The sequence below is a fragment of the Urocitellus parryii genome, chromosome 3 (genome assembly GCF_045843805.1).
Source record: "Urocitellus parryii isolate mUroPar1 chromosome 3, mUroPar1.hap1, whole genome shotgun sequence".
In the NCBI taxonomy this organism is placed as follows: domain Eukaryota; kingdom Metazoa; phylum Chordata; class Mammalia; order Rodentia; family Sciuridae; genus Urocitellus; species Urocitellus parryii.
In genome coordinates, this window is record NC_135533.1 from 179,017,269 (window position 1) to 179,036,152 (window position 18,884).

General features: G+C 38.2%; 1 protein-coding gene across 1 annotated transcript in view; it reads left to right on the forward strand.

Moving 5' to 3' along the window:
• The window catches only part of Kat2b (lysine acetyltransferase 2B), a 106,786-nt gene that overhangs the window by 72,107 nt on the left and 15,795 nt on the right, over positions 1–18,884 (forward strand). Inside the window, exons 8-11 of the mRNA XM_026395917.2 lie at positions 5,041–5,166; positions 7,717–7,853; positions 10,568–10,776; positions 11,800–11,926. Coding sequence (XP_026251702.2) covers positions 5,041–5,166; positions 7,717–7,853; positions 10,568–10,776; positions 11,800–11,926 — 599 coding nt within the window. The remainder of the gene's footprint in view (positions 1–5,040; positions 5,167–7,716; positions 7,854–10,567; positions 10,777–11,799; positions 11,927–18,884) is intronic.

Sequence of the window (18,884 nt, forward strand, 5' to 3'; positions counted from 1 at the left end):
GGCCAACTTGAAGTGTTCCTTGTAGCTCATTCTGCATGTCATCAGGAAATTAAAGATTAGAGCCAGCAAAAAAAGCAAGCACTTTGGTGAATCTTGCATCTGTATCCTATTAATGAGGAGAAAGTGGGTACAAACCAGAGCCTTGTAACTGTGTCTGTGTCAGTGAGGAGTGCAGGTGCACACTGAGTAGTTAGAACAACAGTAACTGCAGGAAGCCTTAGCTTGCACATTGCAATTTTATGGGAGGTGTAACATACCAGTTGTTCAGCTCTGTAGTCAGCTGCTGGCTTTATACAGAGATACTTATAATCTCAGTCAATGGCTAAATAGGCCCAGGAATCAAGTCTCAGTCTGGCTTCTTACTCTGTGGTGTCTGTTTTATACATCCACTTACTACCCAGGATAATGGTGGGTTAGTGAGTGGAAGAGAGTGATAATCTATTTCAGGATGTGAAATACTTTTCAGTAGGGCAGGGCATCTCTTTCATTTCCTTAGGTCAGCTGGTGGCATCAGTTGGCATTTTGTGAGGAAGGGAGAGAGATGTGTTTTGTAGTCACAGTGATCCCAGGAAAAGGATCTGAATTCCAGCCTTTGACACTTGGAAGACTGAAGTTTGCCCCCCTCCCCCCCAAAAAAAAAAGTGCTGAAGCGACAATTTATGCCTGGCGGTGGGGAAAGACAGAATGTTGAATTTTCCACGTCCAGAGTTTTTCATAGAGCTCTAGCTCATGTTTGTATGGGGGCTTGTGAGTGTTGCCCTCAGCAAAGGTTATTTTATTTTTGCTTTAAAAAAATTCAAGTAGAGCCAGGCACGGTGGCACATGCTTGTAATTCCAGTGGCTCTAGAGGCTGAGGCAGGAGGATTGTGAGTTCAAAGCCAGCCTCAGCAAAAGTGAGGTGCTAAAGCAACTCAGTGAGATCCTGTCTCTAAATAAAATACAAAAAAAAAAAAAAAAAAAAAAAAAAAGCTGGGGATGGGGCTGGGTGGTTGAGTGCTCCTGAGTTCAACCTCTAGTACTCCCCCTTTCTCCCCCAAAATCAAGAGGCTGGGTGTGATGGCACGTGCCGATTCCAGCTACTTGGGAGGTTAAGGCAGTAGGATCCCAAGTTGGAGGCCAACCTGGGCAACTTAGCAAGATTCTCTCTCAACATAAAAAATAAAATGACAGGGGAATGTAACTCAGTGGTAAAACACCCCTAGGTTCAATCCCTAGTGTCCCCTCCAAAAAAGTTTTGAGATATAATTTGCATACAGTAATGTTCACCCTTTTTAGTGTACTGTGAGTTTTGACAAATACATTTAGTCTATTAACTGTCATTATCATCAAAAGATGGAAGTATCACATCACTCCAGACAGGTGCGCTTGAGTACCTTCATAGTCCATTCATTGTTATACTCCAGCCCTGGCAACCACTGCTCCGTTTTTTTGTTCCTATAGTTTTGCCTTTTATAGAGTGTCATCTGGAAGGAATCATATAGTACATGCTTTTTTGAGTCTGATGACTTCCAATCAGCAAAGTGCATCTGAGGAGTCATTTATGATCTTTTAAAAACCTAAAACCCAAGCATGAATGCAAATATAAATTTAAAAATTTTTTTTTTTTCTGTGGGGATACTGGAGATTGAATCCAGGGGTGCTCTACCACTGAGCTACATCCCTAGTTCTTTTTACTTTATTTTATTTTTAAAATTTTGAGATAGGGTCTTGCTAAGTTGTTGAGGCTAGCTGATCAAAAACTTTTTTTTTTTTTTTAAAAAACTCTCACTACCAAAAACATGTCAAAGACACCTTTGTGACCTTTTAGTTTCACCTTAGGTCATAATTTCATGTTTGGTTGAAAACCTACAGTGCTACAAGGCCTACCCATTCATATTATATACTCTCTGTAGACTTGAGCTGTCAGTCTGGACACAGTGTTTACTGGACACATTCTCTGTTAATTACTGGCCATTGTTCTCTGAACTTGTGCTATTTATTTTATCTTTTTTTTTCTCTCCCTTCTCTTCTTTCTCCTTCTACTCCTTCCTCCTCCTCCTCACATTTCAGCCTCCTCCTCACACTTTAGACGCCGCCTTCTCCTGCCTCAGCCTCCTGAGTTGCAGGGGTTGTAGGCATGTGGTATGGCACCCAGCTCATTTTATCTTTGTCCTGATCCTACTTAGTTTCCAAATGTCATCTCTCCCACAAACTCTTTCCTAATTCCTCCCATGCACCCTTGCCAGGACTATATCTCCTTTCTTCCAGACTTTCTTAGAACCTTGACTGTATCCTATTCTTGATTCTCAAACGTGTCTGCATGGTGAAACCACCCATGGAGATTTGAAATGTTCTGAATTGTGAGTGCCACGCCTAGAGAGTGGGATGTTATTGGCCTGGGGTGCGTGACCTACATGTTGGGACTTTTAAAAGCTCCTAGGTGAAATTCTAATGTGCAGTATTTGAGAATGACTGTGTCTTATAGTACTCACCCCGTCGTATCCTTGCCCTGTTTTTTTTCTATGTATTTTTTTCTCTTCTATGAATGCAGTTCTTTGATGATCAGAGACCCAGGTTTTCAGTAATAATAATACAATAATAATACTTTTATTAATTGCTTGCCTGTGAAGCTTGAGGCCTGCTTTATGTCTTTAAGCCTTTTCAAAGACCTTGGGAACCTGGAATGATCATCTCTTTTGCGTGGTTGAGGACATGGAAGTTCAGAGTTGAGCAACAAGTTGCCCCAGATCACAGCTTATAAGGCATGGAGCTGGGTTTCATACCTGGGGCTGATTTCTAACTCCTACTCCACCTCAGGAGCCGGAGCTCTACCTGCCCATCGCACTCTCTTGGTGTGCACGGCAGCTGTGCCTTTCAGGCTTGCCGAAGGAATGAGTGAAGAGCGTCATTTCCTCCTTCAGGCAGGGGGACACCAAAGTGATTCAGCTGGATCAACTTGGCTTTCTTTTGGAGGGACTCTGGGGAGGATTTTTCCATTTGTGAAAGACCTTTGACCCTTGTCTTTCCCAAACCCTCCCAATCTGCTCAAGTTCTGACCACATGTTATCTGTCAGAGAACAGGATGAAGAAAGCCGAGGTTCTTTGACTCAGTGAGAATTTTGTGTTTAATTCTGTGGCTAAGGTCATCCCCAGTTGAGTGGGATTATACACTTTTTAGTATACAATCCCTTTAGTATTACATGAAGCTGTCAGCAGCATAGTGCTGTAATTGCAGTGTGTTCTTTTTAGGGGAAAGATGAGTGTGATCATTTACCTAATTGGCATGTCTGTGCACGGATGCAACTATAATAAATGACATTTGTAATGACGGCTCTGAAGTTTTGCAAGACACTTAAGATGTCCTTTGAATCCTTAGAGCTTCCTCTTGGTATAGAGTCACTGCAGGGTACTTTGAAATTCAGATGGCCTGTATGCCGGAAGAAGAAACATAACAGCCTATATATTAGTTAGCTCTCTGTTGTGTGAGAAAATACCTGAGAAAAACAACTTAAAGGAGGAAAGATGTATGTTGGCTCAGTGTTTTAGAGGTTGGAGTCCATGGTCAGTTGGCTTCATTGCTTTGGGTCCGAGGCAAGGCAGAACATCAGGGTGACAGGGCATGAAGAGGAAAACTGCTCATTTCACGGCAGCTAGGAAGGAGAAGGGAGAGACAGGAGAAGACATAACTTTCAAGGACATGCCCCCAGTGACCCACCTCCTCCAACCAGGTTCTACTTGCAAGTTCTACCACCTCCCAATGGCTCATTCAGTTATGCATCGTTGAGGCTCAAGCCTTTACCACGTAAACCTCTGGGGAATATTTCTGACCTAAACTGTTACAGTTTGCTATTTCAGTGTATTCTGATTTTTTTTTTTTTTTTTTTTTTTTGGAGATGGGGGCTATTTGTGTTGCCCAGTCTGACCTCAAACCCTTAGGCTCAAGCCATCTTCCTACCTCAGCCTTCCCAATAGCTGGGACTTCAAGTGCATACCACTACCCCTGGTTTTATTTTGATTTGTTGACTATCAATTACTATTCAGTTAGAAGTAGGTGGGGTTGGGCTCACTATTGCTTGGTTTCCTTATTCCATCACTTTCTTGATTGATGAGAATGTTGTTCTCTGCACAAAGAGCTTTGACTGCATTAAAAGTTGGGTGAACTTTCTTTCTGGGTATCTGATCTGCCATCCTATGACCATTGTCACTGAGAATGTCTATACCCCTCATTATTTTTCACCTTTTCAGCTATGGATAAGCAGCACAGCTAGCAAAGGAGCATCCTCTTTGTACAATAGCAAAACAAACATACACCAACAGCAAAGCTTGTTTAGAAATACTTTCAGATTTACAGAAGAGTTACAAGAATAGGATAAAGATGGTCTAGATTCACCAGTTATGAACATTTTTCTATATTTTCTTTATTGTCATCTAATCTGTAGACTCTCTTCAGTTTTGTCTCTTGTCTTAACAATGTAGTCTATAGCAACTTTCCCATCACCTCGGGAAACTTGTGATTGCCAACTTGTACCGTGGTTGCTTGCATTGGGTTTGATCGCTTGGTGAAGTTGGTGTCCGCTGGCTTTCTCCATCATAGCATCCCCACTTTTCCTTTTGTAATTGAAAAATACTTTTGTGAGGAGGTACTCTAGACTTATGCAAATATTCTGTCTTCATCAAAATTATACTCATAAAGTTTAGTCTACATACATGATCTTTCCTGAATGAGTTATTGTATGATGGCTGCCAAATGGTGATTTTTTTAAAAAATTTAAACTACCTTCCATCAGTCTTTCCTTATTTATTTGTTGGCATTTGTATAGAAGAACTTTGCTTCCTCGTCATTCATTCATTCATGTGTTTCAGTATGGATTCAGAAACTTATTTTATTCAATGAGTTATACTAATACTGTCTTTATTATCTTGATGTCCATGTTTTTTATTTTAAAAATGACTTTTCTTGTGAGGTATTTAGTAATAATAGAATGGTCTTTTATTGTCTTGGTTTCTTGTTGCCTGAAAAGAAGAGTCATTTAATACCTTCTTTTTCTTTTGTTGGGGCAGTTATCAATCCACCTCCTGTGGCTGGGACAGTTTCATACAATTCAAACTCATCTTCTCTTGAGCAGCCAAATGGAGGGAGCACCAGTCCTGCTTGCAAAGCCTCTTCTGGGCTTGAGGCAAACCCAGGTAAGCTCTTCAGAGGAGATGAGAGGGCTGTGACTTGCCCTAGGAGCTCCAATGTCTGCAGAGCACCAAAAGTAAAAAAACAAAACAAAACAAAACCCAATTACAAATTGTGCATGACCAGATTTTAATGTCTGGAAATCACTTTGGTTTAGGATTTGGACTGTGTTTGTAGGTTACTGCTATGTACTAAACTAATCCAGAATACAGTCTTAAGATCTGTAATGACTAATTAGCGTAGCTCACTCATTTGGTGTATTGTCTGGTAGTTGGCAGAGCTTAGCTAGTCTCAGGATCTTGGTGAGGTGGACTTAAAATTCTATTCGTTGACTGGGGCCTGTGTTCTGGGCTTTACTTGTCTATAGCAATTACATGAGAGAAACTCTGTTCTGTATATCTCTCATCATCCTTCTGGGACCTTGGGCTGTGCAGAAATGTCCTTTTTGTGACAGTGGCAGAAGCACCAGAGAGCAAGAAAACATATGCAGTTCTCTTGAAGCCTTGACTTGGAACTGTGTTACTCCATCACTTCTGCCTCATTTTGTCATTGAAAGCAAGTCACACATTTGAATTCAGAGTCAAAGGGGTAGAGAAAGGGAGAAATGTTGCCTATTCTTTTTGTTGGAAAAGCTGCAGTCACATGGCAAAGCATGTGGATGATAGCAGGGTAAAGAATTTGGTCATTAAAGTAATCTGCCACATGGGCACAAGCATCTTTTAATCGTAGAAATATTTTACAATCATAGAATTTTTATTTTTATTTTATTTTATTTTTTTGTGGCACTATAGGGTTGAACCTCAGGCTTCTAGTGCTTTCCTAGCATGCTATATCCTGTGAGCTATATCCCCAGCCACATAGAATGTTTTAAGGGTTCCTTTCTGTCCACAGATTGGACTTAAAATTGTCTATTCAAACAAATTATGGATAGGATTAAACTTTGAAATAAAAGAAGTGCTAGGAAAAGGGAGAAAAGAGGATCTTATATGAAGTATATTTAGCATGTATGCTGTTCTCTCTACCCATGAGTTGGAATGCAGCTGAAATGCTTTCTTATAATAATACTGTCAGTCTTTCAGATTTCAGCCACGACAGGTGTAAACCTCATCTACAAAACATATAGTTTGCAACATTTCCCTTGGTCACTCATAGAATTTGAAGATTTATTGGTCAGATATCTGAAAATATTCTTATCTCTAAAAACAGCAATGTAAGAGTTATATACAGCTATTTAGTAAGTAATATATAATATGGAAGCATCTTCTGTAGACCAGGAACTTGGTATCACTCTGTTCCTTTTTAACTAAAGAGAGTGAAAACACTATGTGGCAGTGTGCTTGATGGGGTTCACATCTGAGGAATAAATTAGATTCAAACATGTAAAAGTTGAAAAAAATTAATTTAAAAAATGAATACATTTTATGAAAGTAAAAACCTGGAAAAACAAAACTTGACCATCATAAGGGGAAAAAGCGATTATGTAGTCTCCTGGAAAGTGGGAAAATGTTCTCTCTGCTTTTGCATGGCCTTCCCAGCATGTGACATGTTAATTGCACCTACATTATAGGCCAGGGGCACTTTGTGAGGTTTTAAGGCCCCCTCCTCCCACCAATAAAAAGCCAGGTATATGGCACACGTTTGTAATCCCAGCAATTTGGGATGCTGAGGTAGGAGGATCACAAGTTTGAGGCTAGCTTGGGTAACTTAGTGAGACCTTGTCTCTAAAAAAATAAAATAAAATAATAAAAAGTTCAATGGTATTCCCCACCCCCCACCCCTGGTCCAAAGTGCAGAAATGGGAAAAAGTTAATTATAAAGTCAGTCATTTTATAATGAAAAAAAATAAATTATTTGTCTAGAAGAAAACAATTCATATACCATATGTGTATTCATATACATACTCGTAGGCTTGAGTATGTGTATTTCTCCTTGAGCTACAAGAAGAAATAATAGTTTAACGTTTCAATACACAACCCTGAGTAATTCATCAATAAAGCAGGCAACTGTATCAATAAAGATGTAGAAGCCTTAAAAACATGATCAACATGCTTAAGCTAATGGATGTTAGAGATCATTACTCCTCAGAATTGGAAAATTCATATTCTTTCCATGAAGACGCTGCACATTTATTTTCAAAAAATTGGTTTTATTTTAGGCCATAAAACGGCTGTCAAACTTTTTTTTTTTTTTTGTATTTTGGTGTCATATGGACCCTATCCTCTTACTACAAAGAGACTATATTAGGATTACTAACCAATAATGACTAGAACATCCCTTTATATTTTGCAAATGAAGAAACATTTGCTTTAATAATTTTTAACTTGATCTATGAGTTATCATAGCAAATAGGAAATATTCCAGATTTATCCGGGTTGGAAATCACTGTGACCTGCTCCCTTTTTTCCTACTCCTTCTGCCACCTTTTCTCCTGATGAAGTGAGAGTCGACCTCCACACCCATCAACGTTATTAGAACATTAGTTGGATAGTTGGCATATATTTTCTGTTTTATGTTTAAAACCACCCATTGTTTGTCTTTTATTGTGATTATCATAGGAGAAAAGAGGAAAATGAATGACTCTCACGTTCTGGAGGAGGCCAAGAGACCCCGAGTTATGGGGGATATTCCTATGGAATTGATCAATGAGGTCATGTCTACCATCACAGACCCTGCAGCGATGCTTGGACCAGAGGTCAGCAGGGTAAACTGGGCAGCCAGCTGACAGACCCCCTATGGTCTCCTGGCCACTCCAGCTCTCAGAAATGGGGGTGGCAATGCTTAGAGTTCACATGCCACCCTAATCTGCATTCGAGCTGGTGGTCACGGTGGGGAGGGTAGCAATTGCTGATCAAAAGGTGACCAATTCTCCTTGATGAATATCACATCCCAGGGCCACATACCAGTAATTTCACATAGTTGAGAAAGTTTTGTCTTGAAGAATTTCAAACCCTCATAAATGTTGCAAAAATCCTGCAATAAAAAATCCATAGCCCTTGGTCTAGATTCAGCAGTGTGTTAACATTACACCACATCTGACTTTCCTGTCTCTCCCTTTCTCTCTTCTGTGAATCATTTAGAACCACTTTAGACTTAAAAAACAATATTGTAATACTTAACCCCTAACCGTTTTTGCTTGTATTTCATGAGAATAAGACTAACACAGGGCTGGTAAACTACAGCTTATGAGCCAGGTGTGGCCCACTTATTTTTTAGAAATATCTATGGCTGGTTGGCCATACAACAACAGATTTGAATAATTAAAAAAGGGGATATGTGGCTCACAAAACATAAAATATTTATATCTGATCCTTTACTGAGACGTTTGTTGACCCCTGGCCTAGAGTACAACCCATACCCCAGTTCTCCATTCATCTAAATTTCATCCTTCTATTGTTGAGGGATCAGTTAGGGATTATGCATTGCATCTAGTTGTTATTACTTCATTCTTTAGTCTCCTTTAATCTAAAACAATTCTTCAGCTTTTTGTCTTTTGCAATGTTGACATTGTTGATTAGTCTTGGTCAATTGCTTTGCACAATGTCCCTCTCTTTGGGTTTGTCTGATTGTTAACCAGTGGTTTGATTGATTCAAGCAAAGCATTTTTGGTAAAAGTACTGCTGTCTTTTCATTGCTTTGCACCCCAGGGGCGGGGTGACTTAAGAGATTTTTTATACTGCTTCCAAGAAATGAAAAGATGGCTTGGACATCATTTTATAAACAATTTTATGGCTTTTTAGTGTGGCTCTGGTAAATTCAAGTATTAATTTTTACTTTGCTGTATTCCTTGGGTATTTGCTTTGTGGTATTGAGGATAATTTGAAAAACTGGAATATCAGAGTAAAAAGATCTCATCATAAAATTACTCCTTCCATTTTCTTCTAGAGATTCAGTCTGTGGAGACTTAAAAAACTCTGGTTCCTTTTCTATACTTGTATTTTAGAGTATTAGTAACTTCACAGATTGGCTTAGTTTTTTTTTTTTTTTCCAGCTATGAAGTGGGGATTCAGTCAACCATTTCAGAATTTATTGTGTGGATTTAGTATTATACCAGAGCTGGCTTGTACTGGCATGAAAAAGAGAATTGTTAAATTTTCAGGAGTTTTGTTAAGCTGGTTATTAAACATCTTAGTAGCTTGAAAGTGGCTCTAGTAGCACCTGGTTACCTGGACAGCCAGCTGTAGGCTAATGAAATGAGCAAGTGATGCCAGTTAGGACTTTTCTTCCCTGAAGAGCTGTTTGTTGAACATTTGCCTGCATACCACCTGGTGAGTTACGTAAGATGGGAACACACAGTGCAAGCAAAGGTTGTACTGCCAGCTGTGGTTAGTGTGGTTCAACACATACTCCTCTGGGAAGAAAACTGTCCTCCAAAAAGAGATGCAAGAATGTAAGTGTGACTGCTGCTTTTGGGCCTATTCTGAGAATTTTGAGATATGTCATTTCAAGAGTCTTTAAAACTCAGCTGAATGAGATTCCTTAGGGGTTAGCAAACTATAGTTCAGTGGCCAAATTTAATCTGTTTTTTTTTTTCCAAGTAAAAATTTATTGGCACACTATTACACCTGTTCTTATATTCTATAACTGGCTTTTTTTTTTTTTTTTGTGGGGGGTGTCCTGGGGACTGTACCTGCTTTCGCACTTCAGTAGCAGCTGAGTAGTAAAGACAGAAGATACCCTATGACTCAAAGTGTCTAAAATATTTTCTATCTAGCCCTTTATAGAAAAGTTTGCTGATACCTAATTTTATACCAAATACCACCCTTATATATAGGTAGTACTCAGCTTTCTTACAGTAGAATCTTTACCAAACTTTTCTGTCTTCCTAACTTGTGGTGTGTATGTGTATGTGCATGTGCATGCATATGCATGTTTTCTCACCTGTGTGTGTGTTTAGGACCCTGAAAAATCACAAATATGTATCTTAACAGAATAAAGAAGAGAAGAACTTTTTTTTTTTTTTTTTGGTATAGTACTAGGGATTGAAACCAGAGCCTTTCCTATGCTAGGCAAGCACTTTTTATAATTTATAATTTTTTTATAATCTTTTTTAGAGAGAGAATCTTTTTTTTTTTTTTTTTGTAGATGGACACAACACAATGCCTTTATTTTTATGTGGTGCTGAGCATTGAACCTGGGTACCGCCTGTGCTAGGCAAGTGCTCTACCGCTGAGCCACAATCCCAGCCCAAGCACTTTTTAATCTCTGACTCAGTATCTAACTCCTTTTTGTTTTAAGTTGTCCCATCTGGCCTCAAACTTGGGATCCTCCTGTCTCAACCTCCTAAGTAGCTGGGATTACGGGTGTGCTCCATTACACCCAGCTTAGAAGACAAGTTTTGATATGTTCCAACTTCACTATCTTATGACAATAACTCTTTTTTTTTTCCCCCTGCCTCTTGCATCTCAGACCAATTTTTTGTCAGCACATTCAGCTAGGGACGAGGCAGCAAGGCTGGAAGAACGGAGAGGTGTAATCGAGTTTCATGTGATCGGCAATTCCCTGAACCAGAAACCAAACAAGAAGATCCTGATGTGGCTGGTTGGCCTACAGAATGTGTTCTCCCATCAGCTGCCCCGAATGCCAAAAGAATACATCACACGGCTTGTCTTTGACCCGTAAGCTGAGCTTTGCTCTTTCTTTTTCTTTAATTCCTTTTAAAGTGAAAGAGTAGTTCCTCTTAGATAGTGAAAGTCAGCCCTTACCACCCACTGAATCCTCTTGCCTCATGTCACACTGTGGGTATAGGTTACATCAAGTTAATCTTCACATCGAAAAACACTATGATTAATTTTTCAACAATGTATAAATGTTAACAATAATGGAGCTTTATATTTTAAATTGCTGGCGACTATCCTGTGCTTCATTCATTTTAGCAGTGAGAGAATATACACAATAAGAGGTCGCCTTTCTTTTTTCATCATCAAAGCGTTTTGGTTTTGTTGATTTAAGTGGGTTCCATTGTTGCCAAGGTCAGCGAACACTGGGAAAATTATTGGTGTATAAGACAGATTAACTTTGAAAATCCATTGCTTTAACACACACACACACATACACACACACACACACACACACTCACACACTTCTCTAATTGGATGTGTTCTAGTACATATAGCCCAACAGCCCATATGAACTATAATATATACATGTGACAGTTCAGAGTGATGCTTTACAGAGAAGGTCTGATAAATTCTGTATACAGAGTTTCACCAATTGGATGTGTGGATTTTGTGTGTTTTTTTCCATAATGTTTCTGTAATGTTTTTGAGTAAGAACAAACCCTTCAGAAATACATGCCATGCTTGGGCATGACATGAGCATTCCCTGACCCCCCACGGTGGGTCCCCTGGGAATTGGGTGCATCAGTTTCAGAGCACCTTCACACATTCTCTGTTTTCCATTTGTAGACTTCACACACTTCTTAGGTGAGTTGCCTCTGGTACTGAGGGGAACTCTGATGAAGTTTCGTGCTCTAAAAAGTCTAGGTGGAAGGATGGTCTAGTGAAGATAGTGGCTAGATGAAGGAAGTTCCCATAGAAACTCAAGGCGAGAACCCCCTTCTTGGTTATTAAAGAATGCCTCAAAAAGTATATTCCTATTACCAAGATAGGTAAAACTTTGACATAATCTTATTCTTTCAGGAAACACAAAACCCTTGCTTTAATTAAAGATGGCCGTGTTATTGGTGGTATCTGTTTCCGTATGTTCCCATCCCAAGGATTCACAGAGATTGTTTTCTGTGCTGTAACCTCAAATGAGCAAGTCAAGGTAAGGGAAACCCAAGGTCTTAGAAGAAAAGCAGAATCTGGGGCTTCTCACTAAAGCTGTGGAGCTTGGGAGGAGCTTTCTGTGCCATGGCCAGAGAAGGTTCAAAATGAAGTTCAGGACTTTTTGTTGAAGAGTCCATTCACTGTGAGTGAATGTGTATGGGTATATGTATGAAGAGAGCAAACTGTTCCATTTACCAACAAGTAGGGTTGTTCAAGGCTTTGTTGGACCTTGGGCCAAAGCACACTGCACAACCTAGTATTCAACTTAAGTGTAGCCTATAGCAAATGAAGAGAGAGGTGTTTGAAAGCAAATTTCAATGTTTATTATTAACTTGACACACAACACGCACCTGCCTGTGTGTATGTGCATACCCACACCTGTCAGTGCTGAAACACCAGAAAGGATGTGGTTTATCTGGATTAGGAAAACGATTTAAGCGGTTTATGCCTGAGAAAAATTCGTATGCCCGTTCCCCTAATGGGGACAAGGACTAAAGAGATTCTAATACAGGAAGTCATGAAAAACTTGAGTACAGTATTCCTATTCATGTAGGGTTTGGAATGTTTTTGTTTTTGTTTCCCCCTAATTGTTTTGAGCATAGATTATCTCTTCCCTGGGAACTCTGGCTGTGTTTTATTGGTATTGTGGTTGGTCTGGTCAGAATGAACTAGATTCCCTTTGGGCAGGCACAAAGAGCTCTCCTCTGGACCCTGTCATGTGCGGCTCTGCTGTTCTTAGGACACATTTTCTGATTTCCTTTTTCCTTAGAAGATTATTCAGTTGGTATTTAGGAAGCCCTAAAGAATATCATGGAAAACTATGGTGGTAATGGAGAGATAAACAGCTCATATTTAGATAATGGCCAAGAAAAACTTATTAGAAAGTCTCCAGTAATATTATCCAACAGAAGCAGAACGCAACCTGCAGGTAGAAGTATATATGTGTTTTAAGATAGTCTAGTGACTACATTTATAAAAAAGCAAGTGGAAACAGGTGAGATTAGTTTTTAAAACATTTTATTTTGCTTAGTATTGAATATCATGAATAATTGTTGAGACTATTTATATTATTTGACTTATATTAAGTCCTTGAAATCCAGTGTATGTTTTACTCTCCTCGCAGCTTGACCTAGTCACATATCAGGTGCTCAGGAGGCACATGTGGGGAGCGGTTCACAGATTTCATATGCAGATCTAGGGACATCCATTTCCAAAAACCAAAAATAAATCACTAGAAGGAATCATTCTTTGGTTGAGGGTTACAGTCACTTGTTGGTGCTTTTGCTTTTATTAACAGATTTACTCTCTAGTTACAGTGCCAATTATAGTTGCTGTGATGTATCTAATCTCATGAAGCTCAAGTGGGGCCTTTTGTCTTTGACTCCTAGTGCTAAGCATCAAAGGGCAGATGCGATTTGACTGTCTTAACATTCATCATTCTGACTGGGGAAGGTGAAGTCCTAAATGTGCTGGAAATTGTTCTCTGGTGATTATTCAAGGAATTCTGACAGCACTTCTTTCTTTGACAAAATGAGAAATGTCCAAATATCCATATATTTCCAAATGTCTAGAGTTTAGGACCTTACTTAAAAGAAAAATTTGACTTCCCTAGAGATAAGACCTAAAAAATATGCTTTTGGTTTTCCATTTCAGAAAGGTTGCATAATTTTTGTCTTTAAAGATAGCTATTTCTTGTTTGAAAAGGTTGATTAAGGTTGACTTGGACACACTTTTAGGAAGATACCAGAGGAAAACTGAAGTTATTTAATATGAATTGGATGCTTTGTCATATTACTTCCCAGAAGGACAATTTATTTTTTTCCCCTCTAAACCATGTAATTTTCTAAAGACTTAAAGGAAAGTAGCCAAACATCACAAACTCAATAGAAAGAACTAGAGGGGGAAAAAAAAACCAAAAAGAAAAAACAAAACAAAACAAACAAACAAAGAACCACTTGACTGACTTGTAAGTGCAGTTTTAGAAAATGATTAGTTTTTCAAAACTGAATGGAATAGATGAATAAAATTTCCCTCTCTATATATGAAAAAACATTAGGGACTTGCTTTTTAGTAGGAATAGGAATGGGAGAAGCAGTTCTTTCATTTGTTTTCTGGTCTTTTCACTCTCCTGTGTCATTAGTTATGGGTTATTGAACAACTCCTGACACAGGTTGTATTCTTTTTTTTTTTTTTAATTATTTTTAGTTGATGATGGACCTATTTATTTATTATATGTGGTGCTGAGAATTGAACCCAGTGCCTCACAAATGCTAGGCAAGTGCTCTACCACTGAGCCACAACTCCAGCTCATAGGTAGTATTCTTAAGACTTCATGGGTCCCAGTGGCAGCAGCCTATATCTGTGAAAACAGCAAATGCATAAATACAGGGATTGTTTTTTTTTTTTTTTCTTTCTTGATACTGGAGATTACCTGCAGGGATTCCTAGGCACTGACTGCTTCCAGCTAGCTCTTTTTTATTTTTTGAGAAAGGGTCTCGCCAAGTTACATAGGGACTTGCAAAGTTGACTAGGGTCTTGCTAAGTTGCTGAGACGGACCTTAAACTTGGGATCTTCCCAAGTGGCTGGGATTACAGGTATATGCCATCATGCCTGGTTGTATAGATAGAGGTTTTAAATGTTTATTCACCATATTAAAGATCTTGGCTAAATGTTACTTTAAAAGTCTTCTTCAGTCATTTTGGAGAATCAGGCTTATATACCACATCCTATGAATACATTAAATAAGATCTGTATGTGATTTTATCTTGCCCAAAGCACACACAAAGGTAACATTTGAGAATTTATTTGAAACTCCTCACCTGGCTTAGAATACCTTGTCATGTAAAAACTATTTGACTTTCTTATATGTAACTCAGAAATTATATTACTTCTAGAGTTGTTTACCACAATAAACATTTAAATAAGCTTTGAAGTTACCAAGTGGATTCGGAAAGGAATCCTTTTGGCGACAGTTTAAAATACAGGAATAAAAACAAGGAAATAGTTTTGGGTTTTAATATCTAAACATTTGCTTATAATAGCTTTGTTTTCAGTGTTATCTCTAACCAAGATGATGTTTACCTGTGAGTCATAATACTAGGCGCAGAGGAGGTTCATGTTGAAAAACACAGTCCCTCATCACAAGCAACTTGGAATGGGGAAAATTTCTTTGTAGAGGTGACAAACTAGTTGACTCTGATGACAGATATCTGATGCAGGTTGTGAGAAGCTACCAAAGAACCATCCTTAGTAAAATTAATTGAATTTTGGGGTAAAGAGGAGAAAATTTATAGTTTTATCAACTCTTCTTTTGTACCAGGGATTGAACCAGGGGCTACTTTACCACTGAGCCACATCCTCAGCCCTTTTTTATACTTTAGAGACAGAGCCTCTCTAAGTTGCTGAGGTTGATTTTGAATTCACAATCCTCCTGCCTCAGCTCCTAAACCACTGGGATTACAGGCATGTGCCACCTCACCCAGCTTTTATTAACTCTTTACAAGGTGGTACATATAACAAAATCATAGCTCTCTTGCATCAACTACGTCTATAGTGACAGGAGCTTCGTTAGAGGAATAGTTTTTTTAATGAATTTCAAGACAACACTTTACCTATACATGGGTTTCCCAGTGACTAAACAACCCTTCCCCTTTTCTCCAGTTTTTATCTTTAAAAATAATTTTTAGCTGGGTACAGTGGCACTTGCCTGTGATTCCAGTTGACACTGGAAGCTGAGGCAGGAGGACTGCAAGTTCGAGCCCAGCTTAGCAACTTAGCAAGACCCTTAGGAACTTAGTGAAACCTTGTCTCAAAATAAAAATGAAAGGACGGGGGATATTTTCAGTGGGTAAAGCACTGAAAAAATATGATGATAATTTTTGTTACATTTTCATATAAAGCAAAAGTCCTCCCCCCCAATTCACTATTGTGAACTTCGTATTTGTCCTTCCAGGTACTTCTCTTTTGGTTTACATACGTTGGAATGTCCCTGGACATGTCAGATGACAGTGTGTTTTGTTGTTTATGTAAATGAAATTTATACTGCATAGATTCTTTTTAAAAATATTTATTTATGTATTTTTTTTTAGTTTAGGTGGGCACATTATTATTATTATTATTTTTAAGGTGGTGCTGAGGATTGAACCCAGTGCCTTATGCATACTAGGCGAGCACTCTACCACTGAGCCACAATCCCAGCCCTGCATAGATTCTTGTACTTATAAAATAATTTTAACGTTATGTTGTAGAGATCTTTCAACTTCATTGTATACGTTTGGTTATATAAATTTATACTTAGATTAATTAAGTTAATTTTATAATTTCATTCCTCAGTTACTCAAGTACACAGTAACCACCTGTGCTACCATATTGGATAGCATAAACAACATTTCCTGAAATATATATATATATATATAATATTTTGCCATACTGGGAATTGAACTCAGGATATCACACATGTTAGGCAAGCACGTTATCACTGAGCCACATCCCTAGCTCATAAAGAACATTTCCATTATTGCAGAAATTTCTTTTCTTTTTTCTATATATTTTTTTTCATTGTAGAAGTTTCTACTAGTGATGAGATAGAGCTGTTTTATTCTTTCTATAATATTTTATAAGGCAGATGCATCATAATTTAAGTAATAGAAGTTGAATTGCTGTATGAATGAATATGTCCAATCTAATTTCTAGATTGCTCTTTCAATGGGCCTCTGAATTTACATTTTTACCGGTGGTGTTAGAGAATATCATTTCTCCTTATCCTTACTGACAATTATTGTTGAAATATTTCATTTTATGGTGGAGTGTTCTGATTTCTATGCTGTTGGACATATTTGTTTTTTTATTGATAATATTTGTTATTTGTGCCTATCCTTTGACAATGTTTCATTTAGACTGCCCCCCCCGTATTGATCCTATAGAAGATAATAATATACTCTTTTTTTTAAAATTATTATTTTATTTTATTTTATTTTTAAAGAGAGAGTGAGAGAGAGGAGAGAGAGAATTTTCAATATTTATTTTTTAGTTCTCGGCGGACACAACATCTTTGTTGGTATGTGGTGCTGAGGATCGAACCCGGGCCGCACGCATGCCAGGCGAGCGCGCTACCGCTTGAGCCACATCCCCAGCCCAATAATATATTCTTGTTAAGACTTAATAACATTTATATGTCATTTATGGTATCTTAAATTGCTTATGGTATCTTAACGAAGTTTAAAGATACGAAGTAGTAGTTTACTTAATATCAGTCTTTATACTTATGCATTTTATATTTTCTTGAAGAAGCCTTTTTATACCTTTATGTTATATAATTTCTTTTTATACACACACACACACACATATTTCTTGCAATAACAAGGGATTGAACCCAGGGCTTTGGTAGACAAATGGCCTGCCACTGAGCTACACGGCCCCCTCCCCCAGCATGTTTTTTTTTGTGTGTGTTTTTGTGTGTTGGGAATTGAACCCAGGATCTTGCTTGTGCTGGACAAACACTCTATCATCCAGACCTTTTTATTTTATTTTGAGATAAGGTCTCACTATATGGTCCAGCTGCCCTTGATCTCTTGAAACTAATAGCCTCAGTCTCCTAAGTAGCTAGGATTATAAATCATGTGTCACAATGCCCCACCTTATATCCTTTTGTAATACTTTTGTAAAGGTCTTTTTTACCTTACATTTAGATTTCAAATCCATCTCCTTCTCTTGTCTTTCATTTGACAACCACTTTCAAGGCCTAGCTTAAACTTCTTATTTCCTTCCATCCCTTTTCACCCCCTTAATTATTATGTGTTTTTTTTTTTTTTTGCTGTTATAGGTACAAATACATCACTTTTTCAGAGCTGCACAATAGTTATATAACGTGAGACTCAAACCAGTCACATACATATTACAAAGAGTAAAAATAAATAGATGAAATTATTTTTGTACTATTTTATGGGGTGTAGGGGATGTGGGTTCCAGGGATTGAACTCAGGGGCACTCAACCACTGAGCCAATTCCCAACCCTATTTTGTATTTTATTTAGAGATAGGGTTTCACTCAGTTGCTTAGCACCTCGCTAAGTTGCTGAGCCTGGCTTTGATTTGTGATCCTCCTGTCTCAGCCTCCTGAGCTGTTGGGATTACAGGCGTACACCACCATGCCCAGCTGTACTACTTATTTAACCTACTGTGTCCAAAATATTGCCATGTCAGCATGTAACAAGTAAAAAGTTTAATAATGACAATTTTCTTTCTGTGTAGTTTATACTTCTAGCACATCTCAATTTGGATTAGTCACATTTAAATCACTCCATGGGGCTAGTTGCTCCCACATTGAACACTGCAACTGTCTATTTTAATCGTGTATTTATATATTTATCTTTCCCATTTTACTATCTTCTCCTTAAACAGAGGAATATTGTATTCATGTTTTTATTCAAATCTTACAGTGTTTCAGTACTGTGATATGTTCGTGAAAAGCTAAAATGTATTTGAATAACATCAGTGACAGAACAATTTCCAGAAGAGATATGATACTGTTCTCCTGTTTGTAGGACAGAGAATTACCTGATCATCATTATGTCCAAGAATCCATGCTTTAGGGAAGGCATTGCTATATTGGAGAAAGTCCTGGAAAAAGTGATTAGGTTGATGAGAGGTCTTCAAGTCATCCCCTATAAAGAATGATGACTGTAGCTTTGATGATGCTTTGCTTGGGACTCGGGAGATGGAGATGGGCATGAATAGGACAGTATACACTTCAAGGGCTTGAAGAGCTAGCTGTTAAAAGCAGAAATGAGTCTGTAACTCAAAGAGTAGATCTAAGGTCCATGAGAAATAACAAGGGGCCAGGGGCTGGGATTGTGGCTCAGTGGCAGAGCGCTTGCCCTACACAGATGAGGCACTGGGTTCAATCCTGAGCATGACATAAAAACAAATAAATGTATTGTGTCCATCTACAACTAAAA